Raw genomic sequence first — 17,175 nt, 5'->3', positions numbered from 1 at the left:
ATCACCGGCATCCACAGATCCCCCGGTAGCCTCTACACCTGTTCATCTGATTGCACCGTCAAGGTGAGAGAAATCTTCGTTACCTTAAGCTGCTGGAACTTTGCTACTGAATGTCTTGAAAGTCTTGAATTGTAATTTTTCCGCCTGCGCTACAGGTTCATATACCATGCGCGCCTCCGAGGACGTTAAGCACCCTGCACTATCAAACTGGAGTCCATGGGGTGAGTGCTGTGCAGTCAGTCAACACTTTTTTATATAGCAACTTTTTTATACAACTTCGTAGCTCAGAATGGTTTACAGAACAACAACATGTGCAAAAAAAAAAAATCAACCCAGCAAACACACACCGTATAAAACTTGTCAGGAAGCCAATGCAGAGACTTTAAAACTGGTTTTATATTTGCTCTCTTTCTGGTTTTGGTTAGGATCTGTCAGTTTTGCAGTAGCTGAAGGGGTTGCTATAGTTTCCTTTAGGGAGGTCATACTCTGATCAAGGATGACACATTTTGAACTGTTTTGGAGGAATTCAATGTTAGTGATCGCAAAAGTACTGACAGTTCTCTCTTTCTGGGCATCAGTGATGATATTTTAACTTTATTAATGTGGGCTTCTTTTCATCGTTCATGTGTCTTCTCTCTCCCTCTTGTTTCTCTCACTGCACTGTGTGAAAACTTTCAGCTGAGCGTGGAGGCCGGAGTCCTCGCTATAGCGTCCGGTGACGTCAGGGTGCAAGTGTGGAGGCCTCGAAAATGAAGTGGAAGCAACTACATGGTAACAATGAAAACAGGAACCCTGGTCTTTGTTGTGTTGTTCTGTGTCTCTATACAAATCAACAAAGGTAAATAAAGAAGCTGCCGTTGCCTGGAAGGCTGGCTACATCAACAGTCATGTAAGTGCTGAGTAAACAGACAAACACAGAAGGGAAGAAATGACGACAGATGATGACCAATCAGGTTATTTTTAATTTTTAAGTGAACTATTTTGAAATGACTGCTTTCAGTTGTTTAATTTAGTTGTAAATATGTGGTGGAGGATATTTCAGGTATTTTAGTCTTGTCACAAACCCTCACATTATATTTTTATTTTTTTTATTTCTATCTTGTTTGATCCACTGAAAAGATTTTTCTATGGAAGGAAAAGCAAATGTTTATTTTCATTGTTTACCCCAAAAATGTTCATTTTGTGCCAAAACTCACTGAATCACTCTTAAGGACACTTTAAGTGTTCAAACAGCACTGAAACCACAGACATGTAAATGTTTGTAATTATAATACCTTTATTGAATCTCATATGTAAACTGGCATTATACAAGAATAATTACTTAAACATTTCATGTACAGTAAACTAATTATTGCTCTGTGACAAACTGATTGTATTTCTATAGCTATTTAATTGAATACAGTCAGGAAAGTGTTATTATTTGTGTCCATATGCTGTGTGTGTTTTTACTATTGACCAAAAATCCATTTACAAACATGCTGAGAGACTGTTTCCACAGAAGACAGCATTAAAAGTTCTAAAAATCAAGTGCGTGGATTCTTTCATGATTTTCCAGATGAGAACATGTAGTATCTTTTACACAGTACATGTTCGTGGTTGCGTTCTCGGACAGAGGTTTTCCTCACAGCGCCGTCTGGGAGCTGTCAAAGAATCAAACAGGTCTTCTTATCTTTGAAGGGATTGGATGAAGCAGCTATGCCGGTAAGCAGGGGGTCACTGCGCCTGTGCTCCTGACAGTACTGGACTAAATCTGCTGCTGTCAGAGAGATCTGCAGGGGCAGAGAGTTGACTGGATTTTAGACACAAGTATGAAAAACTGTTGGACAGTGAGCATGGGAAGTTTTTATAAAAAATACATATATATTCAGTACTTTGGCAATTTAGCAATTAAAGTATAAAATGATAGTCCTGTGTGATACTAAAAATTAATATTGATCCAATACCAGCTAAATACAGATACTGATACCTTTAACTTATGTCAGCAGCTTATGTCGGGAGGCCAGTGTGTCATAAATTCAACCAGATGAATCATACATTTTCAAATTCTGAACACATCTTAATGACCACTGAAATGACCATTTCAGATTTCTATTTATTTTGTAACTGTTTCTGGGAGACCTGGGATGTAAATGTGTATGTGTCTAAAGCACTCTGGATCTGCTTCTGTTGTTTAAATGTGCCACAGGCTTTAAATAAAACTGATGTGACAATAAACACAAAAAGATTAAGACATCATTCATAGCGCATGTTTAAATTATAGGTTTTTTACCCCCCCCACACACACACACAAAATTTAATACAATTTAGTGATCTACATACTGAACGTAGAGGATGGAAACAAATATCGACCATATCATGCTTAGTCTCAATCCAATACCGATACCAGCATTGGTATCAATACAATTAATTTTTATATCAATCTGCCCACCTCTATAAAGCAAATTAACAGATGATTTAGATTCTTACCCACCTTGAATCTCTCCATGCTTGCCTCTACCCGAAGTTGATCCACCAGTTTTTGTGCCTGAATAACACTGCTGCTGCTGCTGCACATCTTTCCTGACATTGTCTTGAGAGCAAAAACACAGAAAAACAACAAAAACATACTCCTATGACACCAAAGTTAGCAGCAGAAAAATGAGTTACACCAGTCACTTACCTGATCTAAACAGCTCAGGTTATACAGGAGCATCTGCTCAGAGATGCTCCTGGCTTTCCCTTTTGACCTGTATCCTCCTCTGTTTGTTGTTTTTTAATTCCCTGTTGGGGCCAGTTCAAAGACTGTGATAGAAAAGGTCAGACAACACAGTGGTGGAAATGTCACAAACATCACATCTCTTCACAGGCACTGCTGGAGGCTGTGCTTTAGAGATGTGGTCTGCCCTTAAAACAAGATTATGCGTCTGTACTTTGACATTAGATTTTATGTTATATTATATTTAGGATTTTCTCTAATCCACACAGTGTCAACAGTATACATACAGGCCCAATATGTACATACACTCATTTAAATCTTTTAATAAGTAGCGCTGAGGGTTCTATAATGTCTTATGACTTGAAATAGTCAAGACCTGTTAATTTCTCATTAGTGATCATGATTGACTGCAACTGGTGGGTGTAGCATACAAAGGATTTGCGATTAGCTCTCACTGGACTGATCGACACTCAAAACAATGGGAAAGTTCACGGAATTCTGTAGAGATCTAAGAAGGGGTGGAAAAAAATCTAAAATTTTACTATTTGTCTATCTGCGGAAGATGTGAAAGAAAAACACCGTGAACACCACAAAGGTAGAGTAGCTAAAAAAAAGGGCAACCTGGCAGTAATGCAACAGTTTTGGATGCAAGCTGCCGTTAAACTTGACTGAAGAAGAAGAAGAAGAAAAGGGCAACCTGGATCACATTTGTCCCTTTTCACTTTCCGTAGAAGTAGCTCGTTTCTCACAGGCGATCCATGCGACGTTTAGGGGAATACAAATCTTCAATATTTGTTTTTTTGCGCGTAGTGACAGCCGTTTATTGCTCAGCCTTCTTCATCACCTGACGCCTCTTCAAGAACAGGTATGTCTTCATTTCTCTTTTAGATGTTAAGTCGCGATTCAAGCTAGTTTGACTCAGAGTTAGCTTCTAGCTAACGTCTATCACATGGATTTTGTATGTTTTCATTGATGTTGTAGCACCTGCTAAACGCCATATGCTCTTTTAATAAAGGCTAGTCCCTGTACAAAGACATTTATTCCAAAAATAAGTGGAATTTTACATCTAAACCATAGGGTTTTTAAAGTTTCGATATTTTGTGCCTGTGAAATCGATGTTATTTTTTGTTTAAAGCTGATCAAAACCCATGTGATGGCCAGAAGTCGCATTTACATTTAAAATATTCATCTGCTTACTCTCACATTAGCATGTGTTGTAACGAAAAGTCACCAGATATGTAATCCTCAAACAAAGTATTAGAATATCCTGATAAATCAATGCCCAGTCACCTCTCACGACAGTGTTGGTACTCATAAAATCAGATAGTTGATTTTATAAGCTTGCAATATGTTTATGTGAAGTCTTAACAAGTAAAGTTACAGCATAGTTGAGTAAACTGTGCCGTATGTCTCTGTGCAGCAGATCTATAGCAATGTAACTGCAGTACAGTGCTGTGGTAATAAATATACATAGTTGTTTTTTTTGTTGCACGCCTCAAAAACGTATTAAAGTAATTTTCCTCCACTTCAACTACGGTATGAAATTAAAGAGATTTTGAGCCACCAGAGACGAGAATATACAACAGACCCGCTATCTGCTCATTTCCAGCTCCATGTTTTTACTTATGGGCTTTACTAGAGTATCTTTATGTAAATAACAGTTAAAATAATAATTTTTTATCTTGTACCTGGCCTGCAATGCTTCCCTAAAAACCTGCTTTCTCCTGATTGGCTGCCCTCGGAAACAGAAGGTTTCAATAGCAGATGGGAGGAGCTGTTGTTCACAGAGCCAGAGCTGACCAAATTAATTAATCTTGGGAAGTGCACTGCAGTGGTGAGTTCTCAGAACCTGCTCTTTGAGCAAAAACAATGACAACATCACGGAACGTAAGTTTGGATAACATCATAGAAAGCTCACGGCTCTCCAACGGGAGATTGAGAGACCAGTGTTGGACTGTTAGAACAGCTTTGAAATTCATATGAGTTGTTCGCACTAAAGTAAAAAACACCATCAATTCATGCGGAGACCCTCTTTGCGCCAGCTGCGGTCTCAAGGCTGGAGCTGAACAAAACACCCTGATAACGACTGTGTTTAGACTGTCCCCCCCCCCCCCCCCCCATCCCATGCAAGGCCACCTGGGTTGGCTGGAAGACTGTTTACTTAGCCTGGCAGGGCGAAGGACACTGTCTCAGCTGAACTCTGGACGCGCGCGCGCGCGCGCGCACACACACACACACACACACACACACACACACACACACTGATATGTACACACTGATCCCCCCTCCCTTTCCAAACGCCTTCGATGCTTGTGCCCTACCGGGGAAGATGGCAGCCGACTGGACCAGCACAGACATGCTGCAGGACCGGATGCACTGTCTACACCGGCTCTCTCTTACCCTTTACCCGCCCCTGTTGCTTGTCTTGTGTTTCTATGGTGTATTGATAGTCATGTGCTTTTTGTGCTGAGGTGTTTTTTCTGTTATCAAACTGTTCTCCCACTAGGAGCTCAGTCTGAGTGGAGTGTTTTTTTTTTTTTTTTTTCTCCTCCTCTTACCTCATGTTATGTATTTTTCATTGTTTTTTTTCCTATCAGCCTACCTTTCTGACATGTCTCCCCAATGTGATGTTTGCGTAAAGTTGGTCAGAAGGTTCCTTTGTAAGTGCGCATGCGCCACTAGCGTGCTGCCTGCTGTAACCCTAATTTCCTTCGGGATTAATAAAGTATTCTGATTAAGACATCCTCCCTCACTGGCATCATTCAGAGGCCCAAAAAGAAATAGCAGAAACAAAGCAGTCTATAGTCTCCACTTCTGGTTCACACGGATTACTTTTACATATGTTGACCTTACTATGAGGTTTTTAGCACTGTAATGAATGATGAATAGAAAATCAGGAAAACTTCAGGAGGTGCACTTTAAAGGAATCTGCAGGATGGACATCCACCTTAGAAACATGCTGCTAGCCTTTCCAGGAATTCAGTTACTCAAATTTTTACTAGGAATCCACTAACTTTAGTTTCTTTACATGCAAACACTCCAGTAACCAAATGTTTCAGGAAAATGTTCTTCCCAACATTTGCACATTCAAATGAATCTCATCCTGAATAAGCTGGATCTGCAAGTGTGTGTTATATTTATTTATTTTTTTAACCTAAAATATGCTGAAAACCTCCAAGAAGGCCCACCTCTGTGGAAATCTCAAAGAGCCTCTGTTTGGTGATTGTCTTTTGCAGAAAAGATGGCAGACCAGGCCCCCTCAGTTGCCATGGAGGCTGTCCTGAAGCCTAGCTGCGATCTCCCCGAGGACATGCCGAAAATCAGAGGTTACGACTTCAACCAGGGAGTCGATCTCCATGCGGTGCTGAAGTCCTACCTCACCACGGGCTTCCAGGCCAGCAGCTTAGCCCTGGCTATCCAGGAGATCAACACCATGGTGAGAGGACAGCCTTTGGGGGGGTTATTAACTTTCAGTAAACGACTACAAGGTGTCTGGACCCACACGTTCTCCTGTCTTATAGTAGTTTTGGTTTTGCTTGCCCAGGTTATGCTATGTGCATCTTTTGGCATTTCTTCTTCCACTGTAGTACAAGAGGAGTCCTATTGATGGGAATCATAGGGATCATATTGATATGAATATGTCACTATTTTAAAAAAACAAAACAAAGAACCCTAAAAGCTTTTAACTTCCTGGAGTCTTGGTCCACTGATACTGAGAGACTTTTACTCGCCCTCCTCATTCAAAAAACTTATCAGTCACTCCAGACTGGGCACATGTGTCACACCCACAATCCAACCTGACTTTTCTCCTGCGTTCTGTTTACCTCAAAACTTGGAGATGGAGTGTAAAATTACAAATTTGTTGACTTTGATGAAGTTGACATTGAGCCAGCGGTGGTTTTGGAGCCAGCTGCTCGACGCTGTTGTGTTTGGCCTCACTTGTAAGGTGAGGTTGTTGCCACAGTGATCCACGTTGTATGTTTGCAATATCTGTTTATCTGTTGCTCAGCAATGATTTTGACCACCACAGATCGAGAAGCGTCTTGAACCAGTGGAGGAAGGGGAAGGAAATGAGTCGGAAACCCCAAAGTCAGGCTGCACCATCTTCCTGGGGTACACCTCCAACCTCATCAGCTCCGGAGTCAGAGAAAGCATCCGTTATTTGGCGCAGCACAAAATGGTACAAAATGACACGTCTTATGTAACGATCCACATAAGCTCTAAATCAGTCACCCGGTTTCTCAGAATCTGTTCCTCTGCGTCAGGTGGATGTTATTGTAACCACAGCAGGAGGCGTGGAGGAGGATTTGATCAAGTGCCTGGCTCACACCTACCTGGGAGACTTCAGCCTCCCTGGCAAGGAGCTCCGCCTGAGAGGCATCAACAGGTTTGTTAGCGCTGCTGTGGTTTATCTGTAAGCTAACATGTAAAATAAAAATATTAATAGTAAAATATAAAACTGTTTGTCGTGGCCACCCTTCAGCTTCTGTTTTAGCTCATCCCCCTGGCTTTCTTCTGTTTGACTTCCCCTTTTGAAACTTTTTTTAAACAGTGTAGATGAACAGCATATAAGGCAAAGCAATAATAGGTCCACTTTAAAGAAAACATGCTTATTCGCCTTAGAATCAATGCCACTGCACAGAGAGGAAGCAGTGCCAGTAAACCAAATGGATTGGACTGGTGCTTATATAACGCATTATATAAGCCCACCTTTCCACAAGCCTCATTCACACACACACATACATACATACATACATACATACATACATACATACATACATACATACATACAGTGGGGCAAAAAAGTATTTAGTCAGCCACCGATTGTGCAAGTTCCCCCACTTAAAATGATGACAGAGGTCAGTAATTTGCACCAGAGGTACACTTCAACTGTGAGAGACAGAATGTGAAAAAAAAATCCATGAATCCACATGGTAGGATTTGTAAAGAATTTATTCATAAATTAGGGTGGAAAATAAGTATTTGGTCACCTCAAACATGGAAAATCTCTGGCTCTCACAGACCTGTAACGTCTTCTGTAAGACGCTTTTCTGTCCCCCACTCGTTACCTGTATGAATGGCACCTGTTTGAACCCATCATCTGTATAAAAGACACCTGTCCACAGCCTCAAACAGTCAGACTCCAAACTCCGCCATGGCCAAGACCAAAGAGCTTTCGAAGGACACCAGGAAAAGTATTGTAGACCTGCACCAGACTGGGAAGAGTGAATCTACAATAGGCAAGCAGCTTGGTGTGAAAAAATCAACTGTGGGAGCAATCATCAGAAAATGGAAGACATACAAGACCACTGATAATCTCCCTCGATCTGGGGCTCCACGCAAGATCTCATCCCGTGGGGTCAAAATGATCATGAGAACGGTGAGCAAAGATCCCAGAACCACACGGGGGGACCTGGTGAATGACCTGCAGAGAGCTGGGACCAAAGTAACAAAGGTCACCATCAGTAACACACTACAACGGCAGGGAATCAAATCCCGCAGTGCCAGACGTGTTCCGCTGCTGAAGCCAGCGCATGTCCAGGCCCGTCTGAAGTTTGCCAGAGAGCACATGGATGATACAGCAGAGGATTGGGAGAATGTCATGTGGTCAGATGGAACCAAAGTAGAACTTTTTGGTATAAACTCAACTCGTCGTGTTTGGAGGACGAAGAATACTGAGTTGCATCCCAAGAACACCATACCTACTGTGAAGCATGGGGGTGGAAACATCATGCTAGGGGACAGGACGACTGATCCGTGTTAAGGACAGAATGAATCGGCCATGTATCGTGAGATTTTGAGCCAAAACCTCCTTCCATCAGTGAGAACTTTGAAGATGAAACGCGGCTGGGTCTTCCAACATGACAATGATCCAAAACACACCGCCCGGGCAACAAAGGAGTGGCTCCGTAAGAAGCATTTGAAAGTCCTGGAGTGGCCTAGCCAGTCTCCAGACCTCAACCCCATAGAAAATCTGTGGCGGGAGTTGAAAGTCCGTGTTGCTCGGCGACAGCCCCAAAAAATCACTGCTCTCGAGAAGATCTGCATGGAGGAATGGGCCAAAATACCAGCTACTGTGTGTGCAAACCTGGTAAAGACCTATAGTAAACGTTTGACCTCTGTTATTGCCAACAAAGGTTATGTTACAAAGTATTGAGTTGTATTTTTGTTATTGACCAAATACTTATTTTCCACCCTGATTTACGAATAAATTCTTTACAAATCCTACCATGTGGATTCATGGATTTTTTTTTTTTTCACATTCTGTCTCTCACAGTTGACGTGTACCTCTGGTGCAAATTACTGACCTCTGTCATCATTTTAAGTGGGGGAACTTGCACAATCGGTGGCTGACTAAATACTTTTTTGCCCCACTGTACGTACGTACGTACGTACGTACATACATACATACATACAGTCCTTTTATCGATGCCTAAGCACTAATATCTACCAATCACACACTCACACTCTGATCACCCCAATGGATGCACTGAAGGCAACTCGGGGTACAGTTTCTTACCCAAGGACACAGTGTTTGACCTCATAGTCGTGGACAAGTTTCTTATTCTCTATGCTTTCATCACAAATGGCACATGTTGTGTTGGTGCAAGGATTTGACAGGCAGGTGCTGATCTGTGACCTTGGTTCACATAGACAAACCTGCTGATGTATTGATTTTGTCCTTGTCCGTCTCCCTCTGTCTTCACTGGCTGTAGAATTGGTAATCTGGTGGTGCCCAACGATAACTACTGTAAATTTGAAGACTGGCTGATGCCCATCCTGGACCAGATGTTGCTGGAGCAGAACACAGAGGTGAGTCGCTCCCTGCACCCCAAAGCCTACTGCAACAATAGTTGTTAGTCTTATGCACTTTTAGGTTTAATATGTAATATACAACTTTATAAAGAATTAGGAATAATAAGAAGTTTCTGCGATTCCAGGGCACCCGCTGGACTCCCTCCAAAATGATCCACCGACTTGGAAAGGAGATAAATAATACAGAGTCTGTCTACTACTGGGCATACAAGGTGGTTATGCACCTCGTATTCTCACTTGCTTTGCTTACTTTGAACTGTCTGTGCTGTTTGGTGGCTAAATGTGCTGTTGTGTTGCGTTTCAGAATAACATCCCGGTGTTCAGCCCCGCTCTGACAGACGGCTCTCTGGGCGACATGATCTACTTCCACTCGTATAAGAACCCCGGCTTGATTCTGGACATCGTAGAAGGTTTGTAGCGGCGCCGATGTTGCTGGCTAAAACGCAGGTTTTTAGTCGTTTCGTGTTGCTAATGCGCGCTTTATTTTCAGATATTCGCAGGTTGAACAGCCAGGCGGTTTTCGCCAAGAGGACTGGGATGATCATCCTGGGAGGGGGGCTGGTCAAACATCATATATCCAATGCAAATCTTATGGTAACTAAATTCTTTTATCTTTGGCTTGAACTTTTTTTTTTTTTTTTTTCTTTTCTTTAGCTTGAACTTTTCTCACTTCTGAAAAAGTTTGATAAATTAGGTTATACCTAAGAGGTTCTACTTGAGTACAAATCTGAGGAACGTGGGCTGTCTGAGTATTTCCACTGTAGCTGCTTTAACAGTTACAGCCTGCAGTTACTTCAGATTCACTGTGATTTTCTACCTGTAAGTTGCTGTGACAATTTCATAAGAAATTGTTCTTATTTCGAGAAATATTAACAAGTTTAAACGAGTAAAGCAAACTTCCTCACAAACCTAATCAGAATCCTGTTTTGACACTCTCTCTTTCCTGCCAGAGAAATGGAGCGGACTACGTGGTGTATGTGAACACGGGGCAGGAGTTTGATGGCTCCGACTCCGGGGCCAGACCGGACGAGGCTGTATCTTGGGGCAAGATCAGAACAGATGCCAAACCTGTTAAGGTGATGATAAATGTCAACTTTACCTCCTGTTTTTACGTCAGATGGTCTTTATTCACATCAGATTTTGAGATGTCTTTGGGGGATTTTTTTTGGTGGGTTTTTTTTTTTTTTTTTTTTAAGCACACAAGTCTAAGGGTGTCAGTTTCAGAGGTGTTTTAAGAAGTGAAAACGCCTTTGAAGACTTTTAAGAGTGCGGTACATAACACCCATACGCTTGCTGTACTGGACACATCAGCTCCATGCACTTATGGGATCATTCAGGCATCACGGAGATGTTGGTTGGTTGGGTTAGGGCAGACCTTCCCAAAGTGTGGGGCCCATGGCAGGGGGGGCGCGGTATGAAAGGGGGGGGACAAAGCAGGCGCCTACAGAAACGCAAAGCAGGAGATGAAGCATCGCTGAATATGTTTCCAAACCAACTTCATTCTAAGCCAAAGACTAGAAAATATGGTGAAGCATACGTTTTTCTTGTAAAACAAAGGGGGGCCTAGCAAAAAAAGTTTGGGAACCACTGGGTTAGAGTTGGTTGGTTAGCAGGGTTGAGATCGTATAACTGCGGGCCAGACTGATCCAAACATTTCTGTTTTCATGACTACTGAGTAATGTCTGAGAAGCTAAGCTAGTATATTAAATTACTGGGTTTTTACCTGTAGCTGTCAAAGGTTGATGGGGTATTATCAGGGGGTTTGTGAACACGGGATTTTCAAATTCATACTGTAAGTGCAGTAAGTTTGGATCTCAGTGACCTGAACCTCAAGGTCAGAGCTCGTCTTTTCTGAAAATCACCTTGAACTTTTACATTTACACCATAGGTGCTATTAAGAGGCTGGGGGGAGGTACTGGGAGCCACCAGCATTTTAATTTTTAATTCTTTTTTTTGTCATGCTTAATATAGAGTCACGGACACTTTATTAGATAAGCCTTGGTTCTGCTGGTTTGGACCCCTTTTACCTTCAAAACTGTGTTAATTCTCCAAGGTGCTGGAAACTATCCTCACAGATTTTGATCCATATTGACAGGATAGCATCACACATTTCTGCAGATTTGTCGGCTTTCTGACGAGACTTTGCTGTTTCACCACATCCCAAAGCCGTTCCGCTGGTTTGAGATCTGGTGACTGTGGTCTGGTGATTTGAGTACAGTGAACTCATTGTCCTGTTCCGAAAACCAGTTTGAGATCACTCTCTTGTATGTAAATCCCAGTAGTTCAGCAGTGTATGAATAGGTGTGCAAATTGAAGTGGCCAGTGAGTTTTTAATAACAAAGAATTTCTCTCTGTTTGATCTGAGCGACTTGCGTTTTTATTGCTTTCATTGTTCCATGTTTGGAGAGTTCCTTCTTTTCCAGTGAAATGTGTTTTAGGGGCATTCAAAGTGTTTAGATATATTTTCATACTGGACCAGAAATGGCAGTGAGGTAACAAAGCAGAGCAACAGATTCTTCGCACACAACGAAGGAACGAGAACAAGTCAAACAGAACGGGGGAAAATGGTGTCAATGGTGGTGCAACTAGGAGATGTGTTCCTCATTTTGGCCTCAAGGTGGCAGCGTCTGCACAGTGTTTGTACTCAGAGTGCATCCAAGGCACTGAAAAGCATAACTAGGAAAACTGTCTGGTTTCACTTTAGTGAAAAACAATAATACAGCATCATTGTTTAAAAAATATGATTTTTATCATAATAGAAAAGTGATCAGCGGCTCTGTTCTTGGTTCTCAGGTGTACGCCGATGCCTCTCTGGTCTTCCCTCTGATTGTGGCCGAGACCTTCGCTCAACACGTCGACAAGCTGGCCGCCGGCAAGAAAACGGATTAATTGGCTGCTCTGTTTAAAAACGACTGTCTTTGCTCCTCTGGTTTACGCCTTTTGTTTGTCAAATTGAACACTTCAGCCTGATCCTGGGTCAGCTTCAAGACCGTGTACTGTCATACATACAGTGCTGTAACTGAACGACTTATTGAATGGGAAACGGTGGTGATGCTTTCCTGTTTTAATGCTTTCCAGTATTTACTTGTTTGAACAAGTACAGCATTTCTATTTCTTACTGTTCAGAAAGCTGAAATGTCATAGATATCATGCTAATGCATGCACCAAAGAGACGATTATGTCTATAATGTAACTGGTTTTAGCGTGTGTGTGTGTGTGTGTGTGTGTGTGTGTGTGTGTGTGTGTGTGTGTGTGTGGTTTTAATTTATTTCATTTTAGTTGTGGCGTCACACATACACCGGTCGATAATTCTTATTTTCTATTATATTAAGCAAACCTTTACTTTCTCGTCATGGTTACAGGATGAAAGATGTCCCTGTATGTCTTAATAAACCATGAAATCATCAGTTCTGTCTCTGTTTTAAAATAGGTTTATTGCACTTTTACAGAGACTTTGTGCAGTAGTCCTGTGAGAAAAGGCTGCGGAGGACCTGTCATATGACACTAAATTTCACATGACTCGATCCTTGTTGCATAAAAAGTTTGCAGAAAGAGTTTGAAGTGGCTCAGGAGCATTTCATCCAGGAACACAGAGGTGGCTATTAAGCATTGATTAGAGGTCACTTTATTAGGTACTCAAGCAATAAATGAATAAAGAAGCTCTGATTGTTAAACTTTCACATTTACATCTCTGTAAAGGCACAGATCTGAATTACTTTCCTCGTGTTTACAAGATTGACTTGAAACAATTCAAACTTACATTTGCATACCTCTGAATAGAAGATATTCTGATATCCAAATCAAATCAAATCACTTTTTTATTGTCACATCACATGTGCAGGCACACTGGCACAGCACATGCGAGTGAAATTCTTGTGTGCGAGCCCCACAAGCAACAGAGATGTGCAAACACAACAACACAAACGAGCAAAATACAAGAATGGCCAACCTGAAACTAATAAATATATGTACAATATATAATAGTGTATGCATTTCTGGATGTGTATACTAAATATTTTCCTGTGTGTGTGTGTGTGTGTGTGTGTGTGTATACACATTTTTACAAATTAAATAGTAAAAAAATAAAATAATAATAATAATAATAAAATATATAAAATATACAGAGTTGAATATGTGCAAAACAAGTGGCATTTATATACAGTGTGTAGTGCATAATGTTGAAGTTCCAGTAGTGAAGCTGAGGTGTCTATGACGTGTTCAGCAGTCTGATGGCCTGATGGAAGAAGCTGTCTCTCAGTCTGCTGGTTCGGGACCGGATGCTGCAGAACCTCCTTCCTGATGGAAGCAGTCTGAACAGTTTATGGCTGGGGTGACTGGAGTCCTTGATGATCCTCCCCGCTTTCCTCAGGCACCGCTTCCTGTAGATGTCTTGGAGGAAGGGAAGCTCACCTCCAATTATCCGTTCAGAGCACCGCACTACTCGCTGGAGAGCTTTGCAGTTGTAGGCGGTGCTGTTGCCATACCAGGTGGTGATGCATCCAGTGAGGATGCTCTCAATGGCACAGTGATAGAAGGTCCTGAGGATGCGGGGGCTCATGCCGAATCTTTTCAGTCTCCTGAGAAAGAAGAGGCGCTGCTGCGCCTTCTTCACTGTTTTGTTTGTGTGTACTGACCACGTAAGATCCTCAGCCAGGTGTACGCCAAGGAACCGGAAGCTGCTCACTCTCTCCACAGCAGCGCCGTTGATGGTGATGGGGGTGTGTACTTCTCTGCACCTCCAGAAGTCCACTATCAACTCCTTTGTCTTTGCGACGTTGAGGGTGAGATGGTTGTCTTGACACCAGTGGGTCAGGGCGCTGACCTCCTCCCTGTAAGCCGTCTCATCACCGTTGGTGATAAGACCCTTATCCGGAACCTCTGTGACCTCGGGGCTAAAACGCATAATTAAAACCTCCATTAAAGTGAGGGAAGCGAACATTAACGGTGTCATTAAAGCTGTCTTTATGGCAGCAATACTCCATTTATAGCCTGCGGGGCCAAATCGGGCATGCCATAGTGTGCCAGCTGGCCCGCAGACTATTTTCTAATTTACTTAATATTAATAATTTAAAAGGTTTTTAGCTCTGTTTGATGCACAGACTCTAAAATGTAACTATTCACACCTGAAGAACAGCTGTTTGAATGCAGTAAAATATGCAGTTATAGGCCTGGTGTCAGTGGCCTTTTATGACCTTATAGACCTTTAAATGCTTAACAATTTATTTTCCTGATAAATATGATTGGCCCCTGGCCTGCTGTAATATTCCTTAATAGTTGTGGTGGGTTGTGTGAGACTAGAGCAGTGCTTTTAATCAAATAAACCTTCAACTTTATGACCCTCCCCCCTTTTTTTGTAGTTATGAGATTCAAAAATCCTTCATCAAACTGTTTCCAAACTGAGCAAATAAAACAAATTCTGCGCTCTGTTGCTTCGGGCAGAATTTAAGGTTTCAAGGAGAGGAAAAAAAACAAAAAACAAAGAAAATTGAAATCTGGCTCGACTTGCTCAGCGAGCAGCAAATGCTTGAATAAAGTCTGTTGAGCGAGTCTAATGGCTTTGATGCGGCTTGCGAGATCCTACCTTCAAATCCCTCAAGCGGCACGTGCACGTGGGGTTGTTTTCTCACGCGCATGCAGATGCAGCACAGTTTTCTTCCACCCGTTGGAGGTGGGACTCCCTGGCCCCTTTTCTTTGTGCCGTCAGCCGAATAAGCCGCGTAATCAAGTATCAAGGATAAAGACGTTTCCCTTCGAAATACATCAGTTTACTACTGTGGGAATGGATATTTCCTGCAGCTAATCAGTGCTCTCACATCCTCTGCACAGAGCTGCTTTTACACCAGGATGTGTGTAACATGTTCGCTGAAGCTATTTTAAAATTATTTATTTATATTATGGAGTTGTTAAAGTGTCAGTACTTTTAATGTGTTTGTGACCTTTTAATTTTTGGAGCTGAAGAAGTGGACTTGGACACGGGGTAAGGTCAGCTTTCCCAAAAACCTCAGCTCCATATGCTCTCAGAAACACACGCACACACATTAACTGGGTGTTCCTGTTCTGGTACAAGCTGCTTTTCCATTCAGGCCTTCTATCTTTTCCTATTGGTGGTGGCACTGTGTGTGTAAGTGTGTGTTTACCCAGGGCTTGACAGTTACAATTTCTTTCTTTTTTTTCTTTAAAGGCAGCGGTGTATGGATTTTTATCCCTATAGAAACCCGTGTTTGCTCTGCGCTTAGCTGAAAGATTACAGAGTCTGAGTGGGCTGAAAAAAGAAAAAACTGAGTAGAGACCCTGTCTGTGTGTATCTGTGTGTGTGGATGAGCTGTAGTCACGCTATGATAATATTGTGTGGCGTCTGCACAGAGCAGACAGTGTTTTCCTCCCCCTTTCTCCTCCTGCTCTGAGGAACAATCAGCATACTGTGTGATGTGCAGGGCCGCAGCAGTCATAATGGCAATTATGTCTTCTTCCAGCCAGATTGGCAGCTTTTTTATGGTGAGAACCAAAGAGCCAGACTGGGAGGGAGAGAGAGAGAGGGAGAGGGAGCACTGACCTGCTGCACAGCTGCAGGGTGGGGTGGATCAGTGAGGAGTGAAAGGGGAAAAGAAAAGTAATATGCAGCCATTTACATATTTACATTGGTTTCTGAGTAAAGTCGTGTCCAAGTGTATGCAAGAGCCAATTCCCATTGCTTTGTTTCTTTATTTTCACCGTTTTGGGTCTCTTTAAACTGTGTCCTCCCCCCCCTTTTTTTTTTCAAGTGTCCGGTCACCATATTTCCAGATAAGAGAAGGGAAGTGCTGATAAAAATGTCTGTCTGAGTCACCTTCAGTTAGCTCAACTAGCTGCTTTGCAGACTTTTTCCACATTAATTTGCCCCGAGCTTTGCTTCTCAGACCGAATCCAACCTGCAAAAGGTCCAAAAACCATCCCCTCTTTGGAATATAACACTTTTCCCTCGCTGTCTTTTAACCTCCGCCAAGGATGTATGCTTGCAGGATTACTCAAAGAGTTATGGAGTTTGGGCTCGGCCCAGATTAGAAGTAATTACCTTTTGATGTCTATCCGGATCTGTATGCAGGAATTTTTGAAAGGAGAGAGGAAGATTATCATCGTGTCTTCACAAGTAGATGTAAAATACAAAGATATCCTTCTGGATTCAGGGAGTTGAATAACGCATGACGCAGAGTGTGTTTTCACCTTGTTAATGTTTTTTTTTTTCTTACGTGTGACTGAATGGGAAAAATATGATATACACAAGACACTTTATACATGGAAAAACATATCATTGGATCATTTATTTAAAAAACAAAACAAAATATAAATAATTCACTTTACCACTTTACCAAATTAAATGGACTAAAATCTGATTTCACTACCAATTAATCATTAAACTAGCCTACTGAAAGTTTAAGCTAGCAGTAAGGTAGCTTTAGCAGAGCAAATAATATATGTATATATTAATATAATGTTTATGTATAACAGGCCTATAGTTCGGTTAACTTTCTAGAAAGATTCCCTCAGTTACTTTAAATCCCCGAACAGAAAAAACTCCTTTAAAAAAAAGCATGAAACCAAACCTGTGGCCTACATACGAGGGAGTATTCTACACGTTGTTGCAAAGCCGCGGCGTCCTCGCTCCACCCATGTTTACCTGTTTGTTG

The 17,175-nt window shown here is 41.9% G+C and overlaps 3 protein-coding genes across 3 annotated transcripts in view; 2 read left to right on the top strand and 1 right to left on the bottom strand.

The window, feature by feature from the left end:
* The window catches only part of fbxw9 (F-box and WD repeat domain containing 9), a 4,212-nt gene extending 2,685 nt beyond the window's left edge, over positions 1-1,527 (top strand). The window contains exons 5-7 of the mRNA XM_085453983.1: positions 1-63; positions 156-221; positions 679-1,527. The exon at positions 1-63 is cut by the window's left edge and continues 141 nt beyond it. Coding sequence (XP_085310109.1) covers positions 1-63; positions 156-221; positions 679-753 — 204 coding nt within the window. The 3' untranslated portion in view covers positions 754-1,527. The remainder of the gene's footprint in view (positions 64-155; positions 222-678) is intronic.
* A 73-nt stretch (positions 1,528-1,600) lies between these two features.
* LOC146711227 (guanine nucleotide-binding protein G(I)/G(S)/G(O) subunit gamma-7-like) lies at positions 1,601-2,988 on the bottom strand. The gene is made up of 3 exons (XM_085453984.1): positions 2,660-2,988; positions 2,471-2,569; positions 1,601-1,769 (listed from the first exon to the last, which is right to left on the bottom strand). The coding sequence occupies exons 1-3, from the start codon at positions 2,690-2,692 to the stop codon at positions 1,644-1,646; spliced, it is 258 nt and encodes an 85-aa protein (XP_085310110.1). The 5' UTR covers positions 2,693-2,988; the 3' UTR covers positions 1,601-1,643.
* A 403-nt stretch (positions 2,989-3,391) lies between these two features.
* Positions 3,392-12,918, top strand: dhps (deoxyhypusine synthase). The gene is made up of 10 exons (XM_085453981.1): positions 3,392-3,560; positions 5,932-6,131; positions 6,726-6,875; positions 6,961-7,082; positions 9,412-9,508; positions 9,637-9,723; positions 9,816-9,921; positions 10,002-10,105; positions 10,462-10,587; positions 12,305-12,918. Exons 2-10 carry the CDS (start codon positions 5,937-5,939, stop codon positions 12,398-12,400), a joined length of 1,083 nt encoding a protein of 360 aa, XP_085310107.1. The 5' UTR covers positions 3,392-3,560; positions 5,932-5,936; the 3' UTR covers positions 12,401-12,918.
* The last annotated feature ends 4,257 nt before the right edge of the window (positions 12,919-17,175 follow it).

The sequence above is a fragment of the Copadichromis virginalis genome, linkage group LG4 (genome assembly GCF_057382275.1).
Source record: "Copadichromis virginalis isolate Kocher_CV1m ecotype Utaka linkage group LG4, C_Virginalis_male_GT1.1, whole genome shotgun sequence".
NCBI lineage: Eukaryota > Metazoa > Chordata > Actinopteri > Cichliformes > Cichlidae > Copadichromis > Copadichromis virginalis.
The sequence above is the reverse complement of the archived record's forward strand: the minus strand, read 5'-3'. Positions and strand labels throughout refer to the sequence as shown.